Consider the following 27,161-nt stretch of genomic DNA (forward strand, 5'->3'; position numbering starts at 1 on the left):
GATGTTGTCATCGTCCACGCTTCGGCGCAATACATCAGGACGGGAGCGATTTGTAGAGTTTGATTTTTGTTCGTCGAGAGAGGACTTTACTTTGCAATTGCCTACTCAGTCCAAAGTAGCACCTGATGGCAAGAGTGATTCTGCGTTGGATTTCAAGGCTGATATTTTTGGTGTTGTTAACGCTGGTTCCCAAGTAGACGATGATATCAATATCATCGGCATACGCCAGCAGCTGTACACTCTTGTAAAAGATTGTACCTTCTCTATTTAGCTCTGCAGCTCGTATTATTTTTTCCAGCAATAGATTGAAGAAGTCGCACGATAGTGAGTCACCCTGTCTGAAGCCTCGTTTGGCTCGGAGAGGTCCTTCCGGATCCTGACGGAGCATTTGGTGTTGCTCAATGTCAGTTTACACAGCCGTATTAGTTTTGCAGGGATACCAAATTCAGACATCGCGGCATAAAGGCAGCTCCTTTTCGTGCTATCGAAGGCAGCTTTAAAATCGATGAAAAGATGGTGAGTATCTCGATTTTCCAGGTCTAAAGCCACACTGATAAGGTCCAATCAGTTCGGTGACGGTGATAGAGACTTCGAGTTATAGAACTTTCATTAAAACATGAAATTTTTCAAAAAGCTGTAAAATATAGATTTATACACAGTTTTATTTATTTACTACGCTAAAAGTTTTATGGACATGCGTTAAAACATGTATTCTGTAATTTTGTTATGGTATCTTGATGTCTATATCCCACGGCTTTGTTAGACGATTTATGCACTCCATAAGTGTAATATTATAATAATAATCGATAGTAAAATTTTAAATTTTGTATTAGTCCCGACCAAAAAGTTCGATTTATGGAAAGAAATTTGTATGAAAGTTGCCTTCTATTGCCTCTTCAAGAGTTCGAGTTATAAAGAACTTCGAGTTATAGAAATTCGAGTGAGGGAATGAAATTTGGCTTCTAAACGCTGTTGCCAATTCAAGTGTTCGAGTTATGGAGATCTTCGAGTTATAGAAGTTCGAGTTATGGAAGTTCCACTGTATTTCTAAAATATTATTATTTGTTTATTATTTTAAAAATTTCTATATATAAATATCGTCATGAAATTAAGTATTTTATTTTAATTAATACAAAATGTTTCCCAATTGTATAAAAAAATCTGAATAATGTGTTTTAAATTTGTTTATATTTATTTTTAATCGCCCATACTTTGTATACTTCATTTAATATATTTCAATAATTACTCGTAAATTACTGTAAAAATTGTATCATTTCATTTTACATATACTTTTCTTGTTCAAAATTTCCTACTGGTATTGCATTGCTTTGTAAATGAAAGTCATCACCCTACACATACTTTTATGAGGGTTAATTTTCAGGCATTTGATATCTACAGTGGGCTATCAATCGAATTGTTGTTGCTTGAGGTTAACATTATACAAATTACATATTGTTCTTTTATCATTTCAATCGTTGCTGTTGTTGTTTTACGAGTAGTCTATTATGATTGCGTTGTCCTAAGGATACGAATGATAAACAAATTATATTTATGCGAACTAACGAAAATTTGTTCGATGAGCAGCTGTGCAGCTGTATAAACAAATTAGTACGAAGGCAAAACCACTCACTGCAGATTTATATTTTTATAAGGTAAGAATTATATAGTAAGGATATTAGAATACTAGCTGACATCTACACTAGAGACTAGGTTAGATGTGGTTAACAATGAACGACTTATGGGGGTTTAAAGGAAGTCAAGAAGGAAAGATTTACTCTAATAGTCGGGTCATAGTCAAAGCTTTCGTGGAAGGATGGAACATCTTGGTAAAAGTTAAAACCTCAACAGGCCTCATTTTATGGAAAATCGTTAGCTCCTCTTGGTATGGTATAGTATCCTGGAAGAATTATTTAACTCACAAAATGAACAGAATGCATCAGAACAATATTTTATAGAAGAATTGCTAAACAAATCTTTAAGAAGACAGGTGCAATTGTATGTACTTTCCAAGGACATGGCAATTTGTACGTTTAGTTTTCGTTGACATAAATAAAGTAATTACTTGCTTGTTATCTTGCCATTAAATAATTTTTATAGAGATGTCTTAATACCTACATACATATGTCCATATACATACACATAAATGTAACCTTTTCACTGTTCAACCTGTCGTATTGAACTTCGACACCTCTGGCGAGTAAAAAAAATAAAATAACAACATTCCTACACTAAGCACACGAATCACTATCCGATTGGCACAGTGCTAAGCTCCGCCCAGTAAGTACATTCCTTGAAGTTTGCCGCCATCATTGTCGAAAAATGTCCACACACCCAACCCAACATGTGGCCTTAACTGCAGCAAAGCACGCACACACACGTTGCTTTGGTTCATTATCACTACAAGCTGTACAACAATCTGGCAGCACAGTCACCACCCTGTAGCACACAGAAACAACCCCCTCAAATGAGTGAGCATAACTGCATTATGAGGAGGTAGAGCGGGTGCATAGAACGTTCACTTATCAATTTGTCAGGATATCGGCGATGCTACGGCCACTTTTAACTGCCGCAAGGCATTAATTTGTCGTTCGATCTCGTGAACGGAAGTGGTACGCGATTTTGCGCCTAAAAACGGTTTAAATATAAATTGGCGATTGTCACAACCGACGGGCTTTCAAATCGCAGATTTAAGTGCGTGTATGGAAAAAAAGTTATTAAAAAAATATATGAAAAATATTTTATATCACGTTTTTCTCAATAAAAAAGTGCTGCCAGTGAATAGAAATGTGCTAATATCTGTTGTGTTTAATTGAAAATACTAAAAATTACTAATTATTTCAAAAACAGAATCTAAAAATGTTAAAAGAAAACAAATAGCATATCAATTAATTCGACGAGATCAAGGATCCGATGAAATCGTGAATTATAAAGTTGAAAACGCATAAAGTTAGAGGTATTTTTTTAATTAATTGATGTAAAAAAAATGGAACGACATAAAAAATCAACTTAAATGATACGCACCTCATAAATGTACATATTTCGTAAACAATAACATTTTTTTACAAAGAAAATAGTTTCGTCGAAGTGTACTTAGAAGTTTTTGGCGGTGGATTTAGACAATTTCACTATCTTACAAATCGCTTTTCTCTCTAAAACGTGCATTTGGCTGTCTTATAAGAATTTTTATTTCATTATTTAAAGATAACCTAAGGTCAAAATGGTTTCTTACTTTTATTCGTAGAAGAAATGGTTTATTCTTTTCAAAATCCTCGATCTTTTTGGTCAAATGATTAACTTAAAAAAAAAATAGAGAAACAATTAAAACGATATCCTCCTCAGAATTGAACTTTGTAAACCATTAAATTTTTTTTACAAAGAAAATAGTTTTCACAGACGATTTCGCTGCTATCTTACATATTATATTTTTTCTCCATAACGTACATATGGCTGTCTCATTCGATTTTTTATTGTGTTAAGTAAGGAAAACAACGCGATTTTTTCTAAGGTTAAAATGTTCAAAATTTTTTCTTTTCAAAATCTTCGTTATTTCTCTGTCCTTTTGGAACATTAGGTATAGAAAAGAACTCCAATAATTGAAATACTTTTTCGGAGCAGTCATTGGTGACAGACAAACGATTTGAAGACTACAAGCATTTCTTAAAACACCCTATTGTTTCAAAACGATCTCAAACCGTCAACATGCTTCATTTAAGAACAATGCCTAGATATATATAATATGTATATAAGATATCTGTTCGGCTAAACATATAGAAAAATTTGGAATTGAAATTATTACTACAATAAATAGGAAATAAATATAATTTTTATGCACTTAAATACTTTTTAAAAAATCTCATTTGAAATCGATTAGTATTTGATTTAATTTCAATTAGAAGACGTGTCATTTATCTATTTTCTTTTTTAGAGAGATGGCAATATTTGATGATAGTTCATCAAGTTTTTCCTTCAATACTTCTAATTTTTTATTGTATCAAGATCTTCGCAATACTGAAATGTTTTAAAATGCAAATTAGGTTCTAAAAGACTATCTAACGAACAAAGTGCTAAGCTTCTTTTATCACACCACAGATGTCTCAAGATTGATCGATTCGAACTAAAAAAGAAGAACTTTTATAAAAATTTATTAGATTTTAGCTTAGAATCAATCATTCATACTAAGTACGGAAATATAAAAAATCATGATTACCGTCCCAAGACAAGCCGAGCGCTCTCTAAAATTAACTACTACTTTTACATTTTATCTTTTATTTCATATATCTTTTATATTAAAAGCCACATTTATGAGTCATAGATTAAAAAGTGCAAGAAATATAGAATATTATGTAAAACAAAACGATTTTGATAACCAAAGTCATGTAAAACATTTTTATTACAATACGCTAAAATCAATAACCTCTAATATCCGCACTTAATATGTCATCATAAATTAATGATAAACAATATAATAAGAGCCAAACTAACATCATCAGATAATAATCATATTTATCTCTTCACATAGAACGTAATTCCAGCAAATTGATAAGGAATTCAAATACATTGAGCGCAGTTTTTAGAGAGAGGGTGACAACAGCACTGATTCCGATCATAAACAAATTAATTGTTATCTAACAAAGAATCTACAAACAGTAGACGACAACAGCTGTATGCTGTCGAAGAACACTTGTTCTGGTGTCAAGTGCACGTGTAGGACACGCGGCCCTTAGCAAGATTGTGTTGACGAGCATGAGGCATACTCGTATCGTTTTGTAACGAAAGTGTCAAAAGTCAAATACGAGTGCTGAAATCGGAGGCGACGCGTGTGCGCACTTAGAAAGTTGAGTTTTTGAAAGGAAATGCGCAAACCATTAAATGCCAATTATTCAATTAAATAATTGTGTTTACAAACAATTAGACGAGTCAACAAGCGTATGGAACTACAACAAGAACAATCTTAATAATAGTAATACACTTCACGCCGCACCTTTAACCAATATTACCGCTAAAATGTTCTCACTCGATAATTTCGATTTGGAAGCGACAATGGCGCGACACTTTTTCGAAGGCTCACAAGCAACGAATGGTTCCAGCTCCAGTTCGGAATTCTTCTTCGGCGATGATGATAATAGTTCGGAGAGTGACGAGGACGATGCGTATAGCAGTGGCTTCAATAGTGATCAGGAAAATAATGAAAAGAGGTGAGTTGCATATAATAAGGCTACAGCAGTTATTTCTGTTCCGTTAGCAATTTGATTTCAATTCCTTCCTCATTCCCTAAAATAGTCGCTTACACAAGCCGCGTCGCTTGAAGTGCGCCTCGCAGATGGCGCAACAGCGACAAGCGGCCAATTTGCGTGAACGACGCCGTATGCAGAGCATCAATGAGGCTTTTGAGGGGCTACGTTCGCATATACCCACCTTGCCGTATGAGAAACGTTTGAGTAAAGTGGATACCTTGAAGTTGGCCATCAGTTATATAACTTTCCTGAGTGAAATGGTGAAAAAGGATAAGAATGGCAATGAACCGGGTTTGACGTTGCAGCGCAATTATCAAAAAGAGCCGCCCAAGAAGATTATACTCAAAGATAGAAGTGAGTACCATCACTGTATAATAGTATTTATAAGTTTTTTGATATATTCTTTGGTTTAAACGACACGAAAAGTTAAAATGTTCGCTATTTGAATGATAAAATATGTGTATGATCTTTAAAAGAATACCGTCGGAGGTGAGTGGGTTGAGCCTTGAGTATAGAAAAACCATTTCGACGAAGACAGTCCGAAATATTGAAAGTCATCGTCATTCTATGACAGTTTCGTAGTAAGCATCTCTATAAAAACTAATCTGAAAGATCTTGAAAGAAGTTAGACAAAGTCATATAACGGGTGATTTTTTTGAGGTTAGGATTTTCGTGCATTAGTATTTGACAGATCACGTGGGATTTCAGACATGGTGTCAAAGAGAAAGATGCTCAGTATGCTTTGACATTTCATCATGAATAGACTTACTAACGAGCAACGCTTGCAAATCATTGAATTTTATTACCAAAATCAGTGTTCGGTTCGAAATGTGTTTCGCGCTTTACGTCCGATTTATGGTCTACATAATCGACCAAGTGAGCAAACAATTAATGCGATTGTGACCAAGTTTCGCACTCAGTTTACTTTATTGGACATTAAACCAACCACACGAATGCGTACAGTGCGTACAGAAGAGAATATTGCGTCTGTTTCTGAGAGTGTGGCTGAAGACCGTGAAATGTCGATTCGTCGCCGTTCGCAGCAATTGGGTTTGTGTTATTCGACCACATGGAAGATTTTACGCAAAGATCTTGGTGTAAAACCGTATAAAATACAGCTCGTGCAAGAACTGAAGCCGAACGATCTGCCACAACGTCGAATTTTCAGTGAATGGGCCCTAGAAAAGTTGGCAGAAAATCCGCTTTTTTATCGACAAATTTTGTTCAGCGATGAGGCTCATTTCTGGTTGAATGGCTACGTAAATAAGCAAAATTGCCGCATTTGGGGTGAAGAGCAACCAGAAGCCGTTCAAGAACTGCCCATGCATCCCGAAAAATGCACTGTTTGGTGTGGTTTGTACGCTGGTGGAATCATTGGACCGTATTTTTTCAAAGATGCTGTTGGACGCAACGTTACGGTGAATGGCGATCGCTATCGTTCGATGCTAACAAACTTTTTGTTGCCAAAAATGGAAGAACTGAACTTGGTTGACATGTGGTTTCAACAAGATGGCGCTACATGCCACACAGCTCGCGATTCTATGGCCATTTTGAGGGAAAACTTCGGAGAACAATTCATCTCAAGAAATGGACCCGTAAGTTGGCCACCAAGATCATGCGATTTAACGCCTTTAGACTATTTTTTGTGGGGCTACGTCAAGTCTAAAGTCTACAGAAATAAGCCAGCAACTATTCCAGCTTTGGAAGACAACATTTCCGAAGAAATTCGGGCTATTCCGGCCGAAATGCTCGAAAAAGTTGCCCAAAATTGGACTTTCCGAATGGACCACCTAAGACGCAGCCGCGGTCAACATTTAAATGAAATTATCTTCAAAAAGTAAATGTCATGAACCAATCTAACGTTTCAAATAAAGAACCGATGAGATTTTGCAAATTTTATGCGTTTTTTTTTTTTAAAAAGTTATCAAGCTCTTAAAAAATCACCCTTTAATACATAAGTTCTTTAAATGCGGTATATAAGTATGTTAGTTATATCAGCACCGGATCTAGAAAGTTGAATAGTAGAGTACCGCTGTAATTAATACCTTTGTATATGGAGCTTTTGGTGGATAATAATTACTAGAGTTTCAAGTACGTTTTCTGCTATGAAAATATGTACAGTTTCATCGTTCAGTTTCAAATAACACTGCTTGTTGTTATCCTTAATACTGTTAGAGTCCCATGTTGTTCACTCTAATGAGTGACCGCTCGTCTTTGCTAGTGCTTTCTCAGTTTCCGTAAGACGTCGTGGAACGTAGACAGTCTCTGAGTCATACAGTAGGCAGTCTTGAGGTCAAAAATTTCTCGGGCTTTAAATATCGGGCTTCACAAAGTGCTCGAGGAGTATTGACCTCTTCGCGTACATCTTTATATACATATATGTATCCACCATTAGTCCCTCACTTGTAAAAATGAAAAATGATAACTGTGCATCGAAATATTACCCAAAACAATTGAACTAATTATTACTCATAAGCAGATCTGGCACGCGATGCTGATGTTATACAATCATTCTTTATAACGCATGAACATCAATCAAATTGGTCAAGCGTTTACGCCCACAAGTGAAGCCACGGTTACACACAAATATGTATATACCCATAATTTGCTTTAATTTTCGAATTTTTTCACAAAATATCGTATATTTTTTGTTGAGATATGAAAAAATTGACGACTCATGGCTTGAATTGTGCGTTTCCGCGAATTTACGCCGCAAGCTGCACACTGAAATGAACATCCTTTGATCGAGAACACCAGCTTGAACTCGATGTAATACACCGCACCATAAATGCGATCGGATAGGGTGGCAAACACAAAATACGTTTGCTCTGCGTTCTTCTGCGTGTGCGTTGTATATTAGTAGTAACCGCTTACAGCAGCCACAATAAGCTGTTAAGTGTGACTAATTAGAATTTTCACACTTTTCTCATGAAAACCTTCGAAAAAAAGGTGCTTGGCAAAGTTAGAAGGGGAAGCGGAAGTATCGATCATTCTGTGCCATGCAATGCGAATTTCATAAATTGCCGCTGATACTCTCTTCATCAAATGTCTTTCTGTTGCACGTAGTGTTTGTGGCAATGATGCACGCGTGTATATATTCCTTCCTACTGCTTCCCCTTCTGCCGTCGCTAATAAAACCATCTTTAGTCACGGTTTTTGGTTAATAATTTTTCTATTCAAATTGAATGATGTGGCAGCGCATGCAAAAAAGGGGGTAGGGCAGCAAGAGCGCTGTATTTACTATGTAGATTTGGCTGATCTACGTTCTTCTACGGGCCTTCTTTCAGCTCAAAGGGTGCAAGTCGAAACGGGAATAGCGGTTAAGGTTTGTTTATCATTTCGAAAACAGTTTTTTTTATCAAATTTGTTGTATATTTTTGTCAAAACAAAAATAAATTTTATTTTAACGGGGAAAATTATGTCTTTTTTTGGTTTCTATTTTACGGGAACCACTTTAGAGAGTGAAATATTTGAACCGGTTTTTAGTTTTTTAACTGATATACCGCGGATGTTTAAGCAGTTACCCCATTATTTATGATTTTTATTTAAAAACAAGTAAGCAAGGACTAAGTTCGGGTGTAACCGAACATTTTATACTCTCGCAATTTATTTATTTAACTTTATTTATATTATATAATACACAATTTGACCCACATATGCGTCATATATATTGTATAAAGTCCATTGAAAGTTGGAAACCCTAATATTAGGTTAGAAGCACCGAGGTCCTCATGTTCCATATATGGGGCCTTGAAAACCTATGGTCCGATTTCAGCGATTTTTAGAATGGGGCTGCCACACTATAAACATAGTATTTGTGCAAAGTTCTGCACCGATATCTTCACTAGTATTTACTTTATATATTGTAAAGTAAACGATTCAGATTGTCTTCAAAGTTCTGGTACATAGGAAGTAGGCGTGGTTGTGAACCGATTTGGGCTATTTTCACAACATATCATTGGGATGTAAGGAAACTATTACAAACCAAGTTTCATTGAAATCGGTCGAGTAGTTCTTGAGATATGGTTTTTGACCCATAAGTGGGCGACAACACACCCATTTTACATTTTGTAAAAAATTTTGAGTGCAGCTTCCATCTGCCATTTCTTATGTGAAATTTAGTGTTTCTGACGTTTTTCGTTACTGAGTTAACTCACTTTTAGTAATTTTCAACCTAACCTTTGTATGGGTGGTGGGCGTGGTTATTATCCGATTTCTTTCGTTTTTGGACTGTATTAAGAAGTGGCTGAAAAAAAAGAATGCAGAAAGTTTGGTTTATATATCTCTATTGCTTTCCGAGATATGTACAAAAAACTTATTTGGGGGCGGGACCACGCCCACCTCCCCAAAAAAATTACATCCAAATATGCCCCTTCATACCAAATTTTATTTCCATAGCTTTATTTATGGCTTAGTTATGGCGCATTATGTGTTTTCGGTTTTCGCCATTTTGTGGGCGTGGCAGTGGTCCGATTCTGCTCATCGAAAGCAACCCTCTCACGGTCCCAAGGAACATGACAGACATTCGGACGGACAGACATTCGGATTTTGACTCGTCTCGTCACCCTGATCATATATACCTATATCTAACTCGTTTAGTTTTATGAGACTACTAGCTTTTTACCCGCGGCTTCGCCCGCAGTGGAGTCATTAAATAAGTATGAGAAATAAAGGGTAAGGGTATAATAATAGAAATGAGTCAATATGATAACTAAATTTGATTGTTTTGCTGAGATCAACAATTTTAAAAAATTACTACAGACAGAAGTTTCAACACTTTAATATATGCTTATTGAAATGCAACAACAAATGTTAAAATATATTTCACCGTAACACAAATAAATAATTCTGAATTCTAACAATTTAAAAAAATAAAATACAAAGTATTAATTTAAGATATTTTTGTAGACAATGTTATAAGTTTTCCTGTCGCGTGCAAATTTGTGTAAATTCCTGGCATTGGATACACGTGAACAGGCTACATAAAGATGACCATGAGAGAAGCATGGGTTTTCTAAATGCACTCCTGCTACCTGTATTGTTTGTCCTTGTGCCTTGTTTATAGTAACAGCAAAGCTAAGCTTGACGGGAAACTGAATCCTTTTAAATTGGAATGGAAGGTCAGTGGGAATAATTGGTATCCGAGGTATTATAACACTATTTCCCTTACCGACACCTGTTAAAATAGTAGCCAAGTATGTTTTGTCCCAATTTTGTTATCCGAAGCTTTGTTCCATTACATAGCCGAGGAGCATCTAGATTTCGCATAAGCATTACTGGTACATTTAGTTTCAATTGAAGTTTATGTGACGGGGTGTACCGATAGTTCAAGTGAATTTAAAAACTCCACAGGATATGAAGTACTTAGTTCCGTATCCATAATTGTATCCATTGACAAATATTCCTTCATTTCTCCCTGAACCTCGTTTGGTGCTAATATTGCTCTTGCACACAACCACTGATCACTACACAAATTTTGTTGTTATTCCGGAAAAACATTAGCAATGAGATCCACATCACTTTCTACTAAATTACAAAATTCTCTTGACAGTGATATGTAGCCTTCAGCGTCAACGTCTAAACAACCATCATCAATTTTCAACAACATTTCTGCGTAAAGTCCTGAATCCACGTCATTATGAAGATGCACCCTCATATTCGATTTCAGTCGGAGTTTTTAACTGTCGACCATAAGCTTGACGATTTAATGCACGCTTGAATTTCATCTGCTGGTGTCCCCCTCTGAATCACTGGGAGGGTTTGACGGAAATCACCAGCCAATAAAACTACCATGCCTCCCATTATATCTGTACTATCTCGCAAGTCCTGGAGGGTCCGGTTTAAAGCTTCTATAGCCTTCTTGTGAGACATTGTACTTTCATCCCACACTAAAAGATTGAATTCTACCTCGTGAACTATTTTTACTAAAATTACAGATGGGCGAATCTTCCTGTGCCAAATTCAATGGTAATTTTAAAACGGAATGTGCCGTACGACCGCCGTTTAATAGCGTCGCGGCAATACCTGACGAAGCTACGGCAACTGCTATTTTTTGGTCTTTTCTGACGGACATTAATAATAAGTTAAGTAAAAACGTTTTCCAGTTCCTCCTGGTGCATCGAGAAAGAAGAGTCCACCACTACCGGAGTCTATTTTACGTAAAACTTGATGGAAAACATGATTTTGCTCTGGAAGTAATTGAGGCACTAATTCTGTCACTTGATGTTGCAGTGCTATGAAATCATAATCTAGCTCTGTTATGCGAGCTACATATGTCCCAATATTGGCGCTCTCAAATCTCATACCTAACATGCTTCTAGAGTTGCCTGCCGTAAAGTCCTTCCCTTTTCATTAGTTAGTGTAGAGCTTTTGAAAAATAATTCATAGAACAGATCAGCTTAGACAAGGCCTTAAAAGCTTTTGGAAAGCTTGAGCCTTAGCTGGGGAGCTATTAAAGTTAATGAATCCTCCTCACTATATACTTCTTACGAAACATTTGCCCAAAACGAATGATTCCAATAGCATTAAAGATACTTTACATACATTGATTTATTGATTTCTGGCTCTAGCAACTGAAAATTGTTCTTGAATAAAGCTGTAATAGCGATGCAACAGAAAAAAAAACGTCTAAACAAACAAGTACATACTACAACAAAAATAATGTAATAACTGATAAGAGGAAACATGCAATGAAAATAAATCAAAAAGCGGTGAAATGGGGAAAATCAACATAATCATACCGTGAGAAATTCATTTTACGCCAACATATGGCTACACTTCAATAGACAGGCTTACACCCATACACTAGGAATTCATGTACGAGTATATACAAAAATGTAGAATGATTTTGTACAAAGCACAAAAGGTACGAACAGCTAATAAACAACGTTGGAGATGGATGTACAAAGTGGTGCAGGTATAATTGTGGGTGGCGGTGTAAAAAGGGAGCGCTTAATTTATATTTCATGTTTTAGGAGGCGAGCATAGTAGAAATCGTCATAGTGATAACCACAAAAACAATTTTAAAAGAAACTAGTAATCTTGTATCACGTTCTTAAATGATAGTTCAGCACTTAAGAGCTCTTTTTAGAAACTCGGGTTGCATGAAGAGGCACAACCAAAACAAAGAAGGAGATCCGACAAATGATTTCTATTTAAACTTTTGCAAGTGTTTTGGGTATTGCTGGTGATGTGACAAATTAGATATACGGCTGCATTCGTAAAATTGTGTAGACCCCACGAACTTAGAACCAGGTACGTGAAGTTAAGCTGGATGGGAGATATATTATTGGGAATTAAAAATTTATGCATTCATCTACATTTCTGTTGACGCCTTTAAAATATTCCCCATTCGATATTATCCACTTATGCCAGCGTTCTTCCAATTATCGAAACACTTCGCAAACTCCAACTCTTTTGGGATAGCCTTTAGTTCTTTCAGTGATTGCTATGCCTGTAAAACGACGGTCCATTAGGATTTCTTTATTTTTGGAAATAGAATATGGAGGCTCCGTCATCGTTACAATATCGTTTTTGATCAAAAATTCAGGAAAATAGTACCTCATGAGAGCTTTTAACAAAAGAAAATCGCCAAGCTCATAAGGACACGTCTAACCTTAGTCAAAGTAAGGGCTACAGACATAGTAAGCAATAAATACAGCTGGAAATACCTTCAGGGGTATATCATTCATAATAAATAAATTCTTAATTGGACTCTCTAAACTCGTAAGATTTTAGAGAATTTTACATTTCCCGTCATTTTTTGAACACACCACCTATATTACCCTCTGTACAGTCCAAATTAGATATACATTGATATCTTGTTGTTTCCAAGACTGAACTGAGTGTTTTGTCAGCCAGACTACATAAAAAGCCAGGAAAATACGAATTTGAGTGATCATTTTAGAAATTTAACCCTACATTCATATTTCTAGCCAAAAACGACAAGTTTTCAACACAATGAGCGTATTTCCGAACTAACATAAATTACACAATCTAATTAAGAGTAGAAGCTTCATCACATATCTGACGTGAAAGAAAGTATGTCCCTGAGCATTCAAAATGAAAAGACATTTTCGAAATTTTTAATGACTGCCCATATTAAGCGCACGCCTTGCGCATTTTCACACCAACAAGCAACAAATAAGCACCCAAAATAAGAGTAAATACAACAAACACTTCACAAAGAAACTGACACCAATGTAAATAATGAAGTGAGCTCTGCACTTTTGTTAAGCGTAAGCACTTGAACAACACCATTCGTGCACTTCAAATCTGGGAAACAACACAGCTTGGCAAAAACCCCACCCTTCGGCCACCCACACAAAATATCTAGGAAAGCGCATTGCTTACCGCCGCAACAAATTGCACGAAACTTAAGTTGTTTGGCAGGAAACTGGTGGCAATGAGCGGAACGCCCTCCAAACCAACGCATATTTAAACCAGTGAGAGCAAGCACATCCTTCCGCACAGCATAGAAAACATAGATACTTGCTACCCTCGGTGCTGCAACACGCGCTGATTGGCAGCTTATGCTTTCCTGCAAAGTTGTTGTTGTTGTTACAACTGCCGAAAATCCTGCGCTTACATGCAACACAATACAGCCGTGGCATACACAGACACACACAAAAAATTCTTAAAGGATAATTCGTTAAAAAAAAAAATAAAGTGCCAAAAGGCAATCAGCATCCGCGTTTTTAACGTTTTACGCAAACACACACAGACACACGCACTCTTATTTGTCAAACAATAACAAAAACGAGAGCAAAGCGGCAACCACTTGCGGAAGCGTAATTGTGGCACAGCATGCAGCTGCAATAACAAACAGCGGATAACGGCAAACATGAGTGTGTGCGCAGAGGCAGAGATTATGCGCCGTCGTCAAGTTGGGCTTACCTTTGCTCATCATGACCTCTAATGGGGTTGTAATGTTGCTGCTAATGGATTCTTGATTGTCAGTGCAGCCAGCCAGCCAGCCAGCAGACGGCTGGGGTTCGTGTAAACATGAAGGGGGACATGCAACGAAAGGATTCTGCAACATGTTATGTTGTTGTTGCTGTTTTTGTTTTCGTTGTAATTGCAATTGTTGGCATTTTAATTGTTTGGGCGTTGAAATTGTTGACACTTTCATTGAGGAAATTAAGCCCTTTATTTGTGCGTCGGGCCTAAAGTGAAGCACATACAGTTACTTGGTGTTCTATAAAAATCATTGGATTATATTTTTGAAATAATCTGAGATTGCAAAAATGTTTTTTATATAATTAATTTTGTATCTTGAAGCATAAATATATGGACATCGTACATGTTTCCTCGATGTTCGGGTTGGCAGTCCATGGTCCATTTGCGCAAGATCGTAGGACATACAAACATCACATGAGCTCATCAAGCGCTCGACAACACCAGCACCTGGGCAGAGCTTTCTCTTAGCAAAATCCATCTTGGTGCGATTATTGATGTGCTTACTGGGCATTGTCCGACATACATACATGTGTTGAGACTTGGGATCCTGAAAGATGCAAGTTGCCAAACCAGTTTGGAGGAAAGTGAGGTTTCACCAAAACATTTCCTCCTCCAATGTCCAATTACAAGTGTCTTTTTGGTCAATAAGGAGTTTATTGGTATCACAAAGGAGTGATCCAAGTGAGATCTTCTGGCCTCTAACCTAAACTAAACTATTCTTCTATAAATGTCTAAGAAACCTCTACATTTAAGCTATATAAATATAAAATAAATTTTTCAACTCTTTATAATATATCAAATTTCCTACCTTTACAGGCGGCGGTATTGCTCACTCACTCTCGTGGTATCGCAAGGGGGATCGCTATCCGGGTAGTAAACTCTATGCACGAACTTGGACACCAGAAAATCCGCGTGCACCTACACACCATAGCGCACATCAGCAGCACAATGGACACCAATCATTGGGACAAATGCCTTTACAACAACATCAGCAACACCAAATAACAACAACAGCACAACAGTTTAACAATCATAATCAGAATAGCAATCAAAGCGATGATTCAACCAGTGGCTACAGTAATTTAGGCGAAGGTAGCAGTACCGGCGGCGGCAGCACATCAACTGAGGGATATTGTGGTGGAACTGCGGATGGGATTGGAACATCAAAGCAGCAAGGCGTTAATGTCAATAGCATGCACCAAAATGGAATCTAAGTGGTAGAGTAAAGGTGCAATTCGAGCGTGCAATTAACAACAAAAAAACAAAAACAAGCGATAATGATGTGGTGATTTCTGTAAACGATGCTAGTCAAAAGCGTGTTAGTAGTAACTAAATATAATATGTAAAAATATTTTAAAACAAATAATAAGTAAAAGCTCTTCTTCGGCGCTAAGGCAAACAACAAGTTTCTGCTATAAACTCCTCGCTAAACACATTAGCCTAAACTCTTCTAAGTCATGATCATAAGACATACTTATTTACTAACTAAAACAAGTTCTTCTGTGGTATATTAATTTTAAGTGAATATTTATTTAATTAGAATAACTAATATTAAGGTTAAAGCTGAATTTAACTCTTTAGAAAATTGCGAAAAAAGAGTGTTCTAAGTCAATAAAAATATCAAAAATAAGCCTGTTTATATATATTTATAGAGGTTATGCAATTAAAATGAAAATAGGAAAGGCGAAATATTATGCAGAATCTGAAGGTTGAAGATCGATTTTATTCCGGCGAGAAAAAAGGCTTCTAACACAATTTCGGTGAGTTCTCATTTTCGGGAGAGCTCAATTTTTTTTGATTTAATGGATAATTGCAGACTGAGGATACTGATAGAGCAATGCACAGGTAAGGACTTTTGGTACTGTTTTAAGAAAATATACTCCAAATACTACCGATGTTAGTAGAGACAGAAAATTTGGACCTTTGAAGATCTTAGTTTTTCAAAAAATACTTTCAAAATCCGGTACCTAGATATTCGCTTTCGGACGATTGAAGTCATGAAAAGTAATTATATATATATATATATTTGGCGTAGAAACCGCTTAAGCGATTATAGCCGAATCCACCAGAGCGCGCCCCTCGTTTCTCCTTTTTGCTTTTTGGCGCCAACTGGAAACACCAAGTGAAGCCAGGTCACTTTGCACTTGGTCTTTCCACCGGAGTGGAGGTCGTCCTCTTCCGCGGCTTCCTCCAGCGGGTACTGCATCGAACACTTTCAGAGCTGGAGTGTTTTCATCCATTCGTACAATATGACCTAGCCAGCGTAGCTGCTGTCTTTTTATTCGCTGAACTATGTCAATGTCGTCGTATAAATCGTACAGCTCATCGTTCCATCGTCTGCGGTATTCGCCGTTGCCAATGTTCAGAGGACCATAAATCTTACGCAAAACCTTTCTCTCGAAAACCCCAAGAGTCGTCTCATCGGATGTTGTCATCGTTCACGCTTCGGCGCCATACATCAGGACGGGAATAATGAGCGACTTGTAGAGTTTGATTTTTAGGCGTCGAGAGAGGACTTTACTTTGCAATTGCCTACTCAGTCCAAAGTAACACCTGTTGGCAAGAGTGATTCCGCGTTGGATTTCAAGGCTGACATTGTTGGTGTTGTTAACGCTAGTTCCCAAGTAGACGAAACTATCTACTACTTCGAAGGTATGACTGTCAACAGTGACGTGGGAACCAAGACGCGAGTGCGCTGACTGTTTGTTTGATGACAGGAGATATTTCGTCTTGTCCTCATTCACCACCAGACCCATACGCTTCGCTTTTTTATCTAGTCTGGAGAAAGCAGAACAAACGGCGCGGTTGTTACTACCGATGATATCAATATCATCCTTCCTGATTGTACCTTCTCTATTTAGCTCTGCAGCTCGTATTATTTTTTCTAGTAATAGATTAAAGAAGTCGCACGATAGTGAGTCACCCTGTCTGAAGCCTCGTTTGGCTCGGAGAGGTCCTTCCCGATCCTGACGGAGCTTTTGGTGTTGCTCAACGTCAGTTTACATAGCCGTATTAGTTTTGCAGGGATACCAAATTCAGACATCGCGGCATAAAGGCAGCTCCTTTTGGTGCTATCGAAGGCAGCTTTAAAATCGATGAAAAGATGGTGAGTATCGATTCTTCTCTCTCGGGTCTTTTCCAAGATTTGGCGCATGGTGAATATCTGGTCCATTGTCGGTCTTCCATGTCTAAAGCCACACTGATAAGGTCCAATCAGTTCTTTGACGGTGGGCTTTAGTCTTTCACACAATACGCTCGACAGAACCTTATATGCGATATTGAGGAGACTTATACCACGGTAATTGGCGCAGATTGTGGGGTCTCCCTTTTTATGGATTGGGCAGAGCACATTGAGATTCCAATCATCGGGCATGCTTTCTTCCGACCATATTCTACAAAGCTGCATGATGCATGCACCTTATCAGCTCTTCGCCGCCGTATTTGATTAGCTCGGCCGGTAGTCCATCGGCCCCCGCCGCTTTGTTGTTCTTCAAGCGGATAATTGCTATTCGAATTTCTTCATGGTCGGGTAATGGAATATCTATTCCATCGTCATCGATTGGGGGATCGGGTTCGCCATCTCCTGGTGTTGTACTATCACTGCCATTCAGCAGGTCGGAGAAGTGTTCCCTCCATGAAAAGTAATTAGCTAAGGAAAATAAAAGCCAATCTGACCAAGATGAAATGAAAGATTGGATGAAACTTTGGCGTCTAAGCTGCGACTCTACGGGAGCTCAAAAGAAAGATAAAGGGAAAGATTTGTATATAATAAATGGAACATTAGCGAGTGTGAATTTTCGTCAGCTCATCCACACGAACTCAATTGAAGCAGTTCTAAAGGTTCTTAGCCGAGGTATAATAAGGACAATAAAAATAATAATTTACATGTGTAAATTAGCAATAAGAAGACAATGGATTATTTTCCGTGATGCTGTTCTCTTTCCATAAGTTACATATTTCTAACCAAAACTAATCAATGTAAAAAGAAAAATGTTTAGTAAACGAAATCTGTTAATCTATATACATATCTCCCTGTTGGGGGCGCCCAACTATTAAAAATTATATTTTCTACTTGCTGCAATATGTCACGCCATTCACTGAAATATGTTCGCTCAAATATCGTATCGTAATTACTTGTTTCACCCGCTGAGCATATAATTATGATTTCCTATACGTAACAAAACGAAAAAAAAATTGTATTGGCCTCCACCCACTAAACGCATGCAAGGCATATGCCTTATGTATAAAGTATTACAATAACTATTAATTGAGCAACAAAAATATTAAAAATAACAAAAAAATAAAGACTAACAGGTAACCTTTGTTTTTGTAGTGATAATTGTTGCACTTGTGCACATGTCAACTAGGGTTAAAAATGCACTTTGTTACATGCACCCACTCCAACCACCAACGCCACCACTGCATACCTTTTTTACTGCCATTATATCCAATCTGTATGTTTGTTGAGATGTGAGCGATTGTTAGTTGCCACAAATATTTCTTATCGCCTGCCGAACTAACAAATTTATTGAACACCTGGATTCATCATCCCTCACTCACATTAGTTCATAGAAGAGGGGTATAGAGAATTGCGTTTTTTAAACTAATTTCATATGTAAGTCTGTCTGTCTGTCTGTATGTATATATTTATCGTTTAATAAAGCATAACGTGTGTTATATTGGAATATAATGACCGATGTTTTGCGTATGCGACGCTGGTTACATAAAGGGGGCGGACAATTATTTCCGGTCTGCTGAAAATTATTATTGTTGTTACTATATTTTTTATTCAATTTGGAAGATAAGTTAAAACAATCAAGGCACGTAGCTAAAAAATTATGAAATTCTGGAAAGCATACAAAGACCTTTAGTGTTCCATAAACGGCGACTGATTTACTATACTATAACTATAAATTTCTTTTGTGGTTAAATTTCCATGTACAATTCGGTGTATAAGGAGCTTACTCGAGCCAAACATACAAAAGGCTATTAGAAAACAAAAAAGGTCGGCTACGTTCTAGGCTACCATTTAAACTCTCGAAATTTGTTTATTTAATTATACTAAGTTAAGACAAACTTTTACCCATTTCGCATAAAGCGTCTAGAATAACGAAAATCACTATATACATATATATGAGGGCCGGGGTAATCCCTAGACCGTTTCCACCTTTTTCGCCACCAATCTATATCATATCCAAAATTATATAATATATTAATTTAATTAATTTTGTTTTGATATCTCACATAATAATCGATATATACAGTATAACGGCGGCCGGAAGTTTGAAAAGCCGCTTATAAGGTATTGAAGGCTAGAGGAAGTATCGACTTGCTTTTGGTCATTTTTTATTTGATTTATTTTCGGTAAACAATGGGTTACAAGCCTTTCATGTTCGGTATCTGCGGCCTTGAAAACTTTTTGTCCGATTTCAGCGATCTTTGGACGGGCATTTCACACTAAAAATGTAGTATTTGTGCAAAGATTTTTTCCGATATCTTCACTGGTGCTTAATATTATAGATTGTAAAGTAAACGATTCAGATGGACTTGAACATTGTTGAATATGGGAAGTAGGCGTCCGTTGAAATTGGTAGAGTAGTTTCGGAAGTATGGTTCATGAATCATGATCAGGCATGGGCAAAGTCTTGGCAGGTACTAAAAGAGCGTAAGTGATCGTATACGTACACACATAAGTGGGCGACGCCACGCCTATTTAATTATTTTTATAACTTTGGGTGCAACCGCTTTCTGTCATTTCTTTTGTAAAATTTAGTGTTTCTGGAGTTTTTCGTTATCGCACTTTTAGTAGTAGTGGTTAATATCCGATTTCATTAATTTTTATGTATAATCAAAGTTAACATGTATAATCAAATGATATTGGGAAATGTGTGTATATACGCTCAAACCAATTTTCGAAGCACTTTTTTTGAGCGATTGTCAAATTGTGCGGGATCCAACGAGAACAAACCTTTTTTACGGCCAGGTGTTCATGCAATATCGAATGTATGCTGGTGGGAGATATGCATAGGCATGCCTCTATCTGAAGGTATGTTACATGACGGTTTTGCATTATCAGTTCACGTACGGCATCGATGTTTTCTGGCACAACGGCTGTTTTTGGACGACCTTCGCAGAATTCGTCTTTGAGCGAGCGTCGACCACGATTGAATTCGTTGTACCAGTTTTTCACAGTGCAAAGATTTTAGTTCATCGATGCACTCTTGTCGCGATAATCCACGTCGAAAGTTGTGAAAAATGATCGCACGAACTGGTGACGCTGTCAATCTCACTTTCTCAAAAAAATTACATCCAAAAATGTCCCTATATATTGTGATCACCTTGATTTTCATAGCTTTATAAGTGGCTTAGTTATAGCACTTTATAGTAACTTTTAACGCTATTTTGTGGGCGCGGCAATGGTCCGATTTCGCCCATATGCAATAACAATCCTCTCATAGTTCTAAGGAATATGTTGATCAAGTTTCATTAAGATGTCTCAAGTTTTATGTTTAAGTATTCGCTTGCAGGGACAGACAGACAGAGACACAAAATGCGGATTTGAACTCCACTGTATATCTGTATCAAACTCTTTTAGTTCTAAGTGACAAAAACAACTGTTATGAGAACAAAACTATTATACTCTGCGCATCATGTTGCGAGAGTATAAAAATTTATCATCGAATTTACGTAACCCATAAAATTTGAGAATTCGCCTTCTTTTTTGTACAGACCTCGAATAATCATACATACGCTTCCGACATTTACGCCATGCGTACAGTCGAGTTTCCTGCAGTTAAAGTAAGTACATCACAGACATTTGTACATTAAAAATCCGGCAGCACATATTCACCACCGCATTCCCAAACACTGTGGCAGCCCCCTGCATTTACTCAAACAGCTGATTTTGACAATCGCATAAATTGACGTAGCGTCGTTTGCCGAATGCAGAAATAAACGCTTTTAAAAAACTTCTGACGTGTGCAATTAAAGTAAAACAGTTCAGTGCTCCCAAAAAAAGTTAAATACTGCACTAAATTCTTTACTTATTGCGAGCGGTTAAAGCAAACGATAATTAACTAAAGTCAGCGTTCTAGCAGCACAAACGGAGCCATGAAAATACCAGAAAAGAGTAGTTTTCTTATATACTCCTTGAGTATATTCTTTTGCTACTTTCTATTCGGAATTGTGCAGGAGAAAATTACACGGGGGCGTTATGGAAATGAACCTAATGAAGATGGCAAAGTAGGTGAGCGATTCACTTACGTTCTGGCGTTAGTATGGGTGCAGTGCTTTTGTAATTTCGTTTTTGCTAAAGGTAAGAGAGACACAAGTACATTACGTTCGTTTGTATTTAATTGATTTATCACAAAGGTATGTTATGGGCCAAAAAACCAAAGAAAGAGGATCAAACACATTCTGGATACTATGCTGTTAGTGCGCTAACCTACCTATTAGCTATGGTATCGTCTAACATGGCGCTGCGTTGGGTACCGTACCCAACACAGGTGGTGGGCAAATCAGCCAAACCGATTCCAGTAATGATATTGGGTGTTTTAATTGGTCGCAAGTCTTATTCCTGGGTACGTTATGCTTGCGTTACAACTATAGTTGTTGGTGTAGTGCTATTTATGTACAAAGAAAGCCAAATTGCACATTTACCTAAAGAGACAACGGGTTTGGGAGAACTGCTGCTTTTCCTCAGTTTAGCTATGGATGGACTAACAGGTGCAGTGCAAGAGAGAATGCGTGCTTCGAGCGCACCATCCGGACAGCAAATGATGTTGGCTATGAACTTTTGGAGCACTATTATGCTCAGTTTTGCTACTGTTTTGACAGGTAAGTGCCATTAGAACTTCAGCAAAGTTCATTAAAAAGTAAAATAATATTTTCATTCAGGTGAAGCTAAAGAATTCGTACATTTTGCTACACGTCATCCTGAACTATGGAGCCATTTAGCAATGCTTGCATTATGCGGTGCTATTGGTCAATTATTTATCTTCCTAATGGTTGCGAAATTCGGACCACTAGCCTGCTCTGTGGTGACAACAACGCGTAAATTCTTCACTGTGTTATGTTCGGTTTTGCTCTTTGGAAATGTGCTTATTGCACGACAATGGTTCGGCGCTTTGTTGGTATTTGCAGCGCTGTTCTTTGATATGTTCTATGGAAAGGGAAATGACAAGAAAGCTGCAGCTGCAAAGAAAGCTGAAGGAGATCTTGCGGATGACAAGAAAAAGTTGATATCATAGAATTTAGATGAAATAGTATAGACTTTATATTATATATAATAAATATTTTTTAATTGCTGTATATATCAATGATATATCTAAGACATAACATATACATAACTTCCAAATTTACTTAAATAGTGTTTTATGCTGTATGAAGTAAAATTATACTTATGTGTGGTCTCTCTACTTTTATCCATAAAAGAAATGAAAGTAGTAATAGTGCTGTTGTACAAATAAAATAGCTAAAAATATATGTGAATTTGTTAAAAATCACCAAATTAATTTGTCTTACTCCACAATTATTGTATCCAAATGTAAATCACTCATTTTGCATAACGAAATATTTTCAAATTTATATTTTATATAACCTAGAACATTATATAACTAAAAAGAGTGAAGACTTCTATATCGCGCAGACATTGAAGTCTGTTTAAATTGAAAATGCCTCAATTGATGTCAGGCCGACCTGTTGCGACAGCTGCCTTCTAAAAAATATATTATTTGGCGGAAGTAGTTTACTGCTACAATAACAACAATACTTCCTTACAACTGTTGTTAACATGTTATAATCGAGCACTAATAGTTTTTTGATACGATTATGGAAGTTCAACGTACAAATTGACTTACATCACAATCCCGATTGCACCAATAACTCGCACTATTTTCGGAGATACACAATTTGAAAGAAAATATCGTAGGTTTATATAGTGGAATATATTTGGAAATTTGTATGCACCAAACCGTTTTTCAAACTTTTACATCTCTAATTGTTTCTAAATTGCTGCGGAAGCGCGCGTATTGCCGCTTATTTTAATTGTGAACTGTCAGTTTGAATTTTGCTGTTCTGCTATTCATCCATTTATTACAACAGTCCGCCAATGGAGAGTATTTTTTTTTAAATTCTCTCCTTTATATTTTCACTTATTCGTTCATCATATAAAGAGACGTTCTCTTACCGAATATCAAACGGATAACAGGAAGTGAGTCAAACAGTAAAGAAAATATCATTCACAATAGACAACAAACTAATAAAAAAAATAGTGAATGAAGCATTTTCCTTTGACATTTCGCCAGTTGACTGCAATCAGAAAAGCACTCTTTCTGTCATATTCATATAATATTCATTCATTAGTGTGTGCGTGTGTGCAATGGCATTATAATAGAAAAAATCCTATAGTTTTTAAAAATTCGCAAACGAATGTGTTGTATTAAATTAATAAAAATATATATATTTGCTATTAAACGATAAATGAAAACGAGCGCTCGACTACGAATGTGCATGTGTAGTGAAGGAGGTGATTATTGCAAATGAAATAAAATAAAATGAAAAGTTTAGCGAAGATGCCAATACACTAATGGCGATAAGAAGAAAAGAGGCTGAAGCTTGGGCCGAGGCTGCGCATTGAAAACGTTGTGCATGTGTGTTGGTGTGTGTAATATATACATAGCGTATGTTTGCCTGACCTGCTTGTGGTCGCCACTCGCTCCAATAGGCCGACCAGTTAGCTATTGGTGCTACAACGGTTGTCTGTTGTACGGTGAAAAATCATTACATTCGGCATTGTTTTATAAATGAAAAGTGTAAATTAAATGTGAAAATAGTATATACGCGCTTATCTGCATTACATAAAAGTACATAATCTTAAAATCTGTACTAAGTAAATAACAGTAGCCGCTACAAAAATAAAAGCAAATTTATTTGCTATACGCTATTTAATTAGCGTTAAATAGTAACGCGCGGCGCAGATTTTACGCCCCTCCAGGGGCTGTCGGCTAATTATCACCAGCAGAACAAAGGCATGCATATGACAATCAAAAACAAAAACGAAAACATGTAAAGAATAGAAAAAAAGGCATGTAGCAACCATAGTGTCAGTGTTTTTTTTTATAAAAAGTCGTTACTTTACGCGAGTTTTTGTTGCTGTTATACTACTGTTACTAAACCGACCGTTTGCTGTCAGTTTCGTGGACATCTCTTTAACATTGTCGGACGTAGTTGCATGTGCCCCGGGCTATTAGAGAATATTGCTAGTGTTAGTTGCATGAACTGTCATCCATTTGATAGCAGAGGAAGTTAATTTGTGAATGCATATATTTGTATGTATATATTGTGTGTATGTATGTAAGCGCATGCAAACATAACCGGCAAATGACGAGTGTTGTTATCGTTTACCGGCTGGCTTCCGCAGACAAATTGCTGTTATTGTTAGTTCGTTGTTATAGCATTTTAACGAATTGTTGAAATTGAATTTGATAAATGACGCTGTAAATTTTGTGAAATTTTGTTTAAAGTGCAAGTAAATTATAATTTATGTGCGCACATAGTAAAATACAAGTAAAATGATATAAACTCTGACAAGTTTAATGCATTGTAATGATTTGTGCGAGTAAATATAGCTTAAAGAATTGCTATTCAATCGAGTGTGCACCTAACCTAGCTTTTATAGACAACTAGTTCATAAAGCAATTTGAGCTGAGTGCTTTTCTGATAATTAGCTATTTGTTTGTGTTGCTGCAAAGCGAAAGAAAATAATCAATTATTTAATTGTATTTACAATAAACAACAACAGATACATGTATTTTTATATAAAGAAATATGAATACAAGTATATTTAAATTTTTCGTATTTCATTTTATTAAATATTCTTCTTCAACTTAATATTTACTGTCTCAAAGTATGTACCGTTGCGCGTTCTTTTTTCCCACTTATCACTACGCTTATAATAATAAAAGCCCCACACTTGCTGTCACCCATAAAACTGAATATTATAATTTATTATTGGAGATTTATAACACATCGACGCGGTTAAATTTAGCGAAATCAGCAATATCATTTGTATGTACTAATACATACATATAAGTATATACATATGTAAATATTTATGTATTTCTGCGCGCATTCGTGTTCATAGCGCGTTTGTATACGCTTTGTCGCGGTGTCCGATTGATATGATTATCAGCAAATATAAGCAATGGGTTCACCTGCTACGGCATTTCATAGAAAGTGATAAGATCGCTGTTTCGGCTCACATTTCTTTCATCGAAACTAATACATTTCAATGGCATGTCTCATGTCTATTCTCGAGTACTGGATATTATTATTATTAATAACTTTGATTCGTTTTTATGTAATCTATACAATTTTGAAATGAAACAAAGTGGCGCGCTTAAGCATTTCAGTAGTGTTGACGTATTTGTGTTTGTGTGAATCATGAGTATTTGTCACATGCGATTTTTTTTTTTGGTTTTTGTCAATACAAAATATTAGTATAAATTCTTTATAAAAAGCAACAGATTATACTATTTTACTTATAAATTAGTATATTCATTTATTGTCTACCAAAAGTACTTTAGAGCTCTGTTTAACGCCCAGAAGTGTGCCATAATATGAAGGTATATCGATCAATTGGTTTATGAGATGGAAATTTTTATCGAAAAACTTCGATTTGTGAATTTAACAAAATCTCGCTGCCAGTTTTTCTTTGATATAGAATAAAAAAGTTGCTTATATGACGTCACAATAGTTTAAAGCATTATTTGAAATTTATTTGCGTTAAAATAGAAATTCTTTGTTCGTGAGCTGCTGGTAACGTGTAATTTTTCCCCGCACTTTCATTGCAATATCGGACGAAATCAATTTCATGTTTAAACAACAGAGCAGACAGTCAAACAAATGAACTTAAAAATGGTCAACAAAAAATAATGAAAATAAATTAAATGAAAAACAAAAGCAAGTAAACGGATTATTTGACGGCAATGTTGAGACATTTAAGTAAAAAGTGTTTATTTGTGGCAAATAGACGTAATTGATTTCAAAGTAAATGCACAACAAAAACTACAACTATTAAAACTAAAGCTAATGAAAAGCGAAAAAGAGAAGTAAATCTTAAAAAAAAAGCAAATAAAGTGAAAAAGGCAGGCATGTCATACATTTTGTGCTCAAATATGTATGTATTTGTATCAAAGTATGTTTGTATGTATACTTGTTTCTTTGAGTATATGCACCAAATATCGCATAAAAAATTAAAAAATTTGCAAATTTCAGACACTTTTCAACGCAATAATTATTGTTTGCTCAATTGTTGCTTGTCTAAGGTACAGTACAATTTTTCGGTCAATTAAAAAATTTCCTTTGCTTACGATGATTCGCTCCTGTCAGCGTTTTCGCAATGATGTCATTAGTCACATGCGCCCATACTACAGCGAACACCATCATCGTCAGCACTACATACTTGGCACGCCCACCATTTGCTCGCGCTATAAATACACAAAATAATTAACGTAAAGAAGAAACAAAAAAAAATTAAAATAAACAAGCGTCGAAAGTCAAAATGTACGCCAAGCAACGTTAGTGTAAAACAAAAAAAAAAAAATAATATTTTGAAGCTGTCGTTAAAGCAGCTGAGTAATGAAAAAATCAATAAATACCTAAATTAACAAAACAATTTTGAATTTCGCTTTTATTGCGATTAGCTGTCATGAATTTGCGACGCGTAATTGAAGAAAATTTATGTCTTACTTGAAAAGAATTGCATTTAAAGAAAATTGTAAATTTGGAAAATATATTTTTATTTGTATTTTAACGAGATTTTCCTTTTAATTTTTATAGACAGCCGTAGTGCATCAATTTCAATAAATTTTAATTGAAATGAATTGAACAATTCGTTCGCGGCGAATGTGAAATCACGCAAAAATGCAAAAAAACATATGTAACGGCATTCTATATAATATATAAGTT

General features: G+C 36.2%; 3 protein-coding genes across 3 annotated transcripts in view; all 3 read left to right on the forward strand.

The window, feature by feature from the left end:
* The first annotated feature begins 2,503 nt into the window (after positions 1-2,503).
* LOC105210068 (protein twist) lies at positions 2,504-15,785 on the forward strand. Its single transcript, XM_011180797.3, has 4 exons — positions 2,504-2,953; positions 4,520-5,195; positions 5,281-5,588; positions 15,009-15,785. The coding sequence occupies exons 2-4, from the start codon at positions 4,870-4,872 to the stop codon at positions 15,404-15,406; spliced, it is 1,032 nt and encodes a 343-aa protein (XP_011179099.2). The 5' UTR covers positions 2,504-2,953; positions 4,520-4,869; the 3' UTR covers positions 15,407-15,785.
* A 5,358-nt stretch (positions 15,786-21,143) lies between these two features.
* On the forward strand, positions 21,144-22,701 carry LOC105210069 (solute carrier family 35 member B1 homolog). Its single transcript, XM_011180798.3, has 3 exons — positions 21,144-21,507; positions 21,564-22,028; positions 22,089-22,701. The coding sequence occupies exons 1-3, from the start codon at positions 21,303-21,305 to the stop codon at positions 22,439-22,441; spliced, it is 1,023 nt and encodes a 340-aa protein (XP_011179100.2). The 5' UTR covers positions 21,144-21,302; the 3' UTR covers positions 22,442-22,701.
* Positions 22,702-23,570: 869 nt separating this feature from the next.
* The window catches only part of Prkag2_1 (5'-AMP-activated protein kinase subunit gamma-2), a 184,322-nt gene continuing 180,731 nt past the window's right edge, over positions 23,571-27,161 (forward strand). Inside the window, exon 1 of the mRNA XM_054225524.1 lies at positions 23,571-23,718. The gene's annotated coding sequence lies outside the window, so the exon portion shown is untranslated. The remainder of the gene's footprint in view (positions 23,719-27,161) is intronic.

This window comes from Zeugodacus cucurbitae, chromosome 2 (genome assembly GCF_028554725.1).
Source record: "Zeugodacus cucurbitae isolate PBARC_wt_2022May chromosome 2, idZeuCucr1.2, whole genome shotgun sequence".
NCBI lineage: Eukaryota > Metazoa > Arthropoda > Insecta > Diptera > Tephritidae > Zeugodacus > Zeugodacus cucurbitae.